This window comes from Lygodium microphyllum, chromosome 4 (genome assembly GCF_053477565.2).
Source record: "Lygodium microphyllum isolate KBCC chromosome 4, Lygodium_microphyllum_v1.1.10, whole genome shotgun sequence".
Lineage (NCBI taxonomy): Eukaryota > Viridiplantae > Streptophyta > Polypodiopsida > Schizaeales > Lygodiaceae > Lygodium > Lygodium microphyllum.
The window spans coordinates 116,352,710-116,361,120 of NC_141138.1; the positions used below are offsets into that span (position 1 = coordinate 116,352,710).

At 44.8% G+C, this 8,411-nt stretch overlaps 1 protein-coding gene across 1 annotated transcript; it reads left to right on the forward strand.

Annotated features, from left to right (window-relative positions):
* The first annotated feature begins 2,086 nt into the window (after positions 1 to 2,086).
* On the forward strand, positions 2,087 to 3,250 carry LOC148037508 (16.9 kDa class I heat shock protein 1-like). Its single transcript, XM_087677313.1, has one exon. It carries the CDS (start codon positions 2,665 to 2,667, stop codon positions 3,121 to 3,123), a length of 459 nt encoding a protein of 152 aa, XP_087533439.1. The 5' UTR covers positions 2,087 to 2,664; the 3' UTR covers positions 3,124 to 3,250.
* The last annotated feature ends 5,161 nt before the right edge of the window (positions 3,251 to 8,411 follow it).

The window sequence follows — 8,411 nt, forward strand, 5'->3', positions numbered from 1 at the left end:
ATGATGCATGGATACATGAAGTGACAGCAGAACTTGATAGAGAAAGTAATGCGGCTCATCAAGACATGGACCAGCAAAATAGTTTGAGGAATGGATTAGCAGAGGTTGCTATACTAACTAACACAGATACCACACAAGCAATACAAAGAGCTCAAGTAACGGAGCCAACACAAGAGGCAATCCATCTTGGGGGGGCATCTCGAAGAGACAACATTGCTCGAGCCATGTATCGAGAGAGGGAGAGCGCAAATGTGAGAACAATCTTTGGTGATTCTGACTCTGCGGAGGAGATGGACGACGAAGACAACGGTGAGTGAACACATTCCGACTCTGCCTATTGTTCAGCCCATACTATTAAGCACAATCACATCCAAGTAAGTAATTTTCAGTCGTCCTTGTATGATTTTTTTAAATTTTTAGTCATCCTTGCATCTGCAGCGCAGGTGGAAAGGTGGAAAGAGGGGTGGTGTGCTAAAAAAATTTTCCTCTTTCCACCTTTCCGCAGAGAGCTCGGTAGAGCCATGCCTCAACAACATGGTGAAGGGGTTCAACTCCCCTGTTCTTTTGGAAGTGAATGAGCTTCCAAAAAGCAAAAATTGGTCAACAGCAATTAGAGGAGGTGGAGCTAGGTGTTTCCCCTTCTATGTAATTTTACATCCATTGCATTGGATGTTATCCGAAGGAGCACAAAGCTTTCATTATAATTTGAGAAGCAAAAGTAAAGCTCTCACCTCACTCTGATTCAAGATGTTATCCGAAGGAGCACAAAGCTACAATATGTTAGGGCACACAATTTTATGGTTCATGGTTTGTAATTTGTGATATATCTGGCTATAAGGATAGTTGATGCACATCTATTGTTGATAATCGCCAGGTAATGTAAATTTAGTGTTGTGTTGTCCCCAACTAGTATGCTTGATTTCATTTTTCTGGTACTCAAAGATAAATGATTTATTGTGTTTTGGTATCTGTCAACTATTGTGGCCTCACATCTAGTGTGTGCCAGGAAATCACAGAAATTGCAGCAGCAGCAACTCTCTTTGCAACAACAACAACTTTGTTTGCAACAAAATACTCCATCACTGCTTCAACATTAAGCGCAATCACATCCAAGTAAGTAATTTTTAGTCATCCTTGCATGATTTTTCTAAGTTTTCAATCATCCTTGCATCTGTAGTGTAGGTGGAAATGTGGAAAGAGGGGTGGTGTGCTAAAATTTTTTCCCTCTTTTCACCTTTCCACAGAGAGCTCGGTAGAGCCATGCCTCAACAACATGGTGAAGGGGTTCAACTCCCCTGCTCTCTTGGAAGTGAATGAGCTTCCAAAAACATGCATAGTAGTCACCATAGAAACAAATATATTGGCACAGAAAGCAACGAGGCAATAAGGTCATATTCTTGGAGTTCTTTGGTAGGAAAAACTTCAGATTCATGCTTTTAGTTTTATTGGTGACTTTTTTTAAAGGTTTATTAGTCGGTTTAAAGTATTTAATCAAGTATTCTAAAAATAATTATCATGAGAATGATGATCAGCATCCGTAGCGTCTCTTCATTCACATGCGATTCAGGAAGTGTCCGGTGCGTAAGTGGTGGCCGGTGTGTAAATGATTGTGGGCGGAAAATAGACGGACACTTATTGATAACGAAAAGTGTCCACTGCCCAGTGTGTAAGCAGGTGGCGGACAAGTGACCGCCCAAGTCAACTTTTCTTGTGCCCACAAACTGGGCACAGATTGGGCGGGCAATGGCGGTGTGTAACCACCCTAAAAGTTACAGCCCAACCAAAATGAAAACCCTATATTGAGTTCTTTCGAGGAGCTATCTTTTTCTTTTTATCTTGTTGCCAACGTTGTTTTTTCCTAAGCTTTTCAAAACGAACGCTTCTGCAAACTCTACCCAGAGCAACATAGTTGCAGGACATTCGAAACTTCGAAAGAGAGAGAGAAACTCGTAGAGGCTTCCCGAATCCTCCTGGTACATTTGGGAAAGAGAGCGTAACGTGTAAGCTATTTATTGAAAGCCCAAAGGATGGGCAATGAACAAGAGATGATATACACGAATAAAAGCATCCGATTGTGCCCCGCCATCACAATATAACTTCACCGAGTTCTGAGCAACCCTCACAACACAGATCTCTAATCATGGAGTCTTTGATAAACTTGATGACCATAAGTCGGAGGTTCTGATCCCCCTGGTGCGTGTGCAAATCCCATCCACGTTGCATACAGCATACCAACATCACGGCGACAATAGCCAAAATGCCGCCAAGTTTAGCAATAGCAGATATCAATAGCAGCAGCCCATCGTCCTCGAAGAGAGGACCAGCAACGTCTGGCAATATTCAGGATGAACCTTCAAAGTCCCCGTTCTTGAGAAGTAGCCTTCGCTCTACTACTCCTTCTCCCGGCCCTCGACCTGGCAGCAACCACTGATTAATTACCACAGCAGCTGATTATTATCAGATCAGTTGATCTTCCTCATCCCTCTTACACTCCCCCTCATCATCCACGACCATCATCCACACTTTTTTTATACTTTCGGATCTTCTCAGACAACTAGCCAGACACTCAATGCACCCACGCGCACGCACACACACAGTCTCGTGCGCGCAAGCAGTATAAGTGAGCAGATAGGCTGTAATGGCATTCAGCCCATCCTTCGGCAGATGGAGCAGCAGCTCCGCCCTCTTCAGCAGGACTTTTGCCGACTGGCCCGTCCGCCTCCTGGACAGCGAGCCGTCGCGGCAGCTGGCCCGCGAGGCATCGGCCGTTGCCAACACTCAGGTGGATTGGAAGCCCACATCTTCCAGGCCGACCTGCCCGGGCTGAAGAGAGAGGAGATGAAGGTGCAGGTGGAGGACGGGCGCGTGCTGTGCATCGGCGGCGAGCGCAGCAGGAAGGAGGAGAAGCAGGAGGGCGACAAGATGCACCGTGTGGAGCGGGCACATGGCAGGTTCCTGAGGCGCTTCCGCCTGCCCGACAAGGCCAAGCCCGAGGAGATGAGCGCCCGCGTGGAGAATGGGGTGCTCACCATCACCGTGCCCAAGCGTCAGACTCAGCAGCCCAGCAAGCCCGCCATCACCGACGCGCCCATCTCCAGCTGGGAGAGATTGTGCTGTAAATAAAACCGTTTTCCATGCTGTACCACCACAACAAATCTTGACAAAATTATTTTCGTCCACCAATCTAAATTCCAAGAAAGGTTTTGTATGGTTGGAAAGTACAGCGTAGGGAGAGCGCTAGTTTGGCAAAAACCCTACTTTATCTTGTTCTGAGATTCATATTTATAATGTAATATGATATATGTTTTCATATACAACTTCCAAGAAATGATAATTTGCAAGAAGAAAATTTAAGGAACTTGGTGTGCGACTCTCTTCTCTCGTGGAAAGAAGGGTGTGTGGGAGTGAGGTGGAGCGCCACTTGCAAAAAGCAGGTTACTTGGTCCCATACCGATCGTTTGCGGCGGTTTTGGCGCCAATGGTACTGTTACCACTTATGGATACACACGTGGAGGCTTCAAGACTCCTACCACATTCTCAGCTAATAAGATATTCATCCTCGGGGATAGTCAACATGCCGTAATAGGTGCTCATGCTGATAGTCTAGTCATCCCACAAGGGCTACCCCCTCACCCCCCTCAAATGAGGGCTATGACAAACCATGTCGGGATATCTCCTCTCCATCATGGAGGTAACATCCCCCCGTCCTCAAGTAGCTCCGTCCCCCACCCCACTTCTTTTCGGCACGTTTGCGGCATCCTCTTCGTCCATAATGGATAGGACAATGGCATCCCACTCCCCGTCTACTGATTACCAAGGTAGATTCCCTATCAAGGATCTTGGATCTGGAGGAACCATGTTGGAGGTATATAGTAGCACATACAGTCAGAGACCCCACCCCTCTCTGTTGCAGCATCAATCGTCCCAGTAGGCCGAGAAAGGGAAAAGCTTCACACTCGTGCCCTCGGCCGCCCTTGGCTCACCACCCGTCCCCACTCAGGCAAGAAGCCCTTAAAGGCCTCACCAAGTACTAGTAAGAAGTGCTCAAGAAAGGCGATATGGGGAGCCTTGGCATGTAGACTTCGGGAAGATTCGAACCTTTTGCCTCTATGTCGGATGCTGAATCCCCTCCCCCCCCCCCCCCCCCACTCGATCCCCATCCGATTCCAACGAAGAAGCGGACCAAGAAGGTACATTCTCGGTACAGATCCCAGATGAGGGTGTCTTTCATCGGATAAAAGAGTATCGAGGTAGAGCGTTGTGTGGTCTTTGTCATGGGCCGCATCTGCCAACAACAGAAGTCCTTAGAGCTTGGATGAGAGATCATTGGCAGCCCCTCGATATCAGGGTACTATATGCTAGGTATCTTCCCAACAACTACATCCTATTCCTCTTCAAATCCCACCAAATGGCCGTCCAGGTCATGTCCTTTGGACAATGGATGCTCAAAAGCTCCCCGTTAACCCTGTTTAGGTGGGATGAATCTTTGACCCTCTTGGTCCCAAGCCAAGCAAAGTACCTGTATGGGTCAAGTTCTCCAACCTCCCTAACCATTATTACCCCTTCCTTCACTCCATAGCCATCCCCATAGGAAAACTCCTAGGGCAACACCGTTACTCGGTAAACCTGAGATGGCACCCCCAGGTGCTAGTCGAGGTAGACTTGAGTAAAAAATTGCGCAACTTCGTCCTAATGAAAAACAACAGAGGAGACGTTCTAAGAAAGCAAGAAATTGTTTACAAGAACCTCCCCTATTCTTGTTTCAAATGTCACAAACAAGGTCCTTTCATTAGGGATTGCCCCAAATGGGCTAAAGAAGATGATGGTAGTAACTCGAAATCAGGGGTTAAAGAAGTACCAGAAGCTGGTGGTAATAAGGAAAAATTCGATAGCTTCCAATTGGTTCAGAACAAGAAATAAAAATGCTCCAAACCAAAGGGTAAGGGCAAACATGCCTCCATTTTAGCCTCTAGTAATAGATACTCTCCATTGCTTATGAGTCTAGAGGACTCTGAAACATAGTTCATGACTAAAGGCAAAGCACACCCACTTATGTTAGATTCAGATGAATCAGGTAACGAGGATTTTATTGATGGTCATCAATTTTTCAACGAAACGGCCAACTCTGTCGATGGTTCAGAAATTAAGCCCTCTCCATAGGGTGAGACCATGCAAGAAGGGGAGGACCTAGAAGAGGAAGAGGAAGAGAGTCTCCCCTCCTCCAACCATAATGTGGGCCATCATGAGCTCACTCCCCCTAATAAATTAAGGATAGAACTTCACAAATAAGACTATAATGGGCAGATTGGCCCACTCCAATGGAGATGAACAATAGTAGCAGGAAACGGTGGCATTCTAAGGTAGGTACCAGACTAGGTAGCGCTGTGAACACCCCGAGGAAAGACCAAGGTAAGAAACCAAATAAATTAGGTTAAAAATGAATAACTTCAAGATTATCTCGTATAATTACAAAGGACTCTCAGAAAAGTCCAGAGCTTTAGTAATTTGCAACTGGCTATTTCAGAATGCCATTAACCTCGATATCATTTGCCTCCAAGAAGTCAAAACAGTTGGTAAGCGTTTGGAGAACAAGCTCCACTCCATTAATAAAGAATATACATGGTACTCAACCATTCATAGGGGGAGGCAGGAGGAGCTGTAATTGGTGTTTACTCCAAACTGCAACCTTACATAAAAGAAGTTCTCATGGATCCGTGCAGCTGTTGGGTCGGTGTTAGGATCAAGGATAGTGAGGAGTTTGCAGTAATCTCAATATGTGTTTGGGGAATGAATAAAGATAAACCTAGAATATGGGACTCGATTAAATTTCTGGACTGCCCGATAATCCTTGTAGGGGATTTCAATTTTGTAGAAAAATTAGATGATCGATTTGAAGCTAAGGGAAACATTATCTCAGGTAAGGAGAAAGACTCTTGGCTCAATCTCAAAGGGTTCCAGAGCCTAATCGAGCCTAACCCAGAGGCTAAATTCACATGGTCGAATAATCAACGTGGGAGCCTCCTAAGGAAAGCCAGACCTGATAGATTCTATGTCACATTAGGACTGCTCTCCACCTTTGTTGATGCCAAGACCAAGACTTGGCACAACATTATCCTCTTTGACCATAAACTAGTCCAACTTACCCTATCCATTGTCGATCACACTGTTAGAGTGGGGTGGTTTCACGTAGATCAGTCTTTGTTCTAGCTGGACTTTGTTTAGAAAACCTTGGAGGACATATGGAAGTGGAACTTCACACTCCCACTTACCCCTGGGAATCAACAGTAAAGGACACCCAAAGATTCTTGAGAGAGGCCAAACTTCAAGTTACTAAACAGCAAAGGGATAAAAGAAACCTGATCTACCAAGAGGTTATCTTGCTGGAAAAAGCAGTGGAAGATGGACAGATCGAAGCACAAGATAAACAGTTGGAAACTAAAAGACGGCTTTGTCATGAAGAACTAGTTGAAGCCGAATCCCTGTAGGTGTACTTTCATGAATTGTGGGTAGGAAAAACTGATCGTCCCACGAAAGAAAAATTTAAGTTACTAAAGCTTAAGAAGGAGAGGGACAAAGTCCCACTCCTCATAAAAAACGATGGATCTCAGGCTGTCTTGCAAGAGGAAAACCTTGAATTGCCTTTGATTACTTTTGAAAGATCTTCAGTCAACTCTCACAGTCACACCCTGTCAAGACTACTGTGAGGGTAGAAATAGCTAGATGTCGTCAAACAGTAGTCCCGGAATCCACAGCAAAGCTAGTGGAAGAAGACTTAAAGGAAATAGAATTAAGCGACACCATAGACTCTCTCTCAAAAGGAAAATCTCCAGGCCTTGATGGCCTCCCCAATGAATTCTTTCAAGAATTCAAGCGATTCCTCCTCTCCCCTCTTACTAGGGTTTGGAAGGAGGTTGTAACTAAAGGGACTCTTCCTTTGTGCATCAATGTAGGGGTAGTCAAGCTGATTCATAAGAAGGACTCCAAGCAAGACCTAGCTAATTAGAGACCAATCACGTGTTTGTCAACAGGCTATAAAATTTTTGCCAAAAATCTTGGTAGAAGGCTAAATGCCCATCTAGATAAATGGATCAAACACGACAAAAAGGCTTCATCAAAGGTGGGTACATTTTAGGCGCAATTATAGGACTGTGGGAGGGGCTGGAGCATGCCTAGAGAACCAATCAAGACATCGTCTTCCTTAAGATCGATTTTGATTAAGCATATGATAGAATAGAGTGGGATTTCATCCTACAATCCCTCCATGATATGGGACCCGAGCTTAGATTCATTAGAGATGTTAGTGTGCTGTTCGGCAATGCTATAGCTAAAATATCCATCAATGGAGAGCTTACCAAACCTTACATACTAAGAAGATCGATCCGGTAGGGATGTCCCCTGGAACCTCTACTGTTCACCATAGCTATGGACGCATTAGGATGGCTATTAGAAGACTAACTCATCCAGGCCAATATCCAGGGTATTCAACTTCCAAACTCAGTTAGACAGATGCTACTTAACCTGTTTGCAGATGATACAAATGCCACCATCAAGAATGATGACCTCTCACTTAAAACCTTCTAAATGTGCCTCGACAAATTCTGTCTGACTTCAAGATCTAAAATAAATCACTCTAAGATAAGCATTCGGTCCATGCTAGCCCCCCCGGCCCAATGGTTGTTGGATGAAGGCTGCTAGGTCATCCCAGAAGGGAAAATTTTCAAACTTCTAGGTATTCCGATGGGATTTGGGATCACATTAAAACAAACATGGCAGTGGGTAATGGACAAGCTAAGTGTTAAGTTAGATCGTTGGAAGGGCTTCCAAAATGGGATGGCCGTGAGGAAGCTTGTCCTACATCACTTTGTATACTCAGCCTGTATCTACTTCCTTGCTTGTTGGAAACCTAGTAATACATGCCTTAAACAGTTAGATACCTTGTGTGGGAACTTTCTGTTGGGGGGGGGGGGGGGGGGGAGATTTTCATGGATATAAAATACCTAAAGTAGCTTGGAATACTTGCACATTAGAAAAAAAAAGGGGTGGCATGGGGCTTCCAGATTTAAAACTCCTGGCATCTAAAATTGCTGCAAAATGGATCATTAGAAGCCAGCTTCTACCGGAGGATGACTGGGCCATACTCTTGAATCATAATTTCCAAAGAGTAGTATTCTATGAGGGGACTAACTTCCAAAATCTACCGGTCATCAGCATCCTCTCCGGTCAAGCATGTTTCCAGATCAAAAAACCTTTGGAACTTCTCAGGAACATGTGGGAGGCCTGGCTACAATATAAGATAGAGTACCCAATTGAAATTAAAAGACAAAAAATTCAAGCATGGGCACTGAATGACTCAGTCTGGTTCAGCCTTATTGTACCCCCAATCAAGGAATATTTAGCCAAAACAGCAGGTA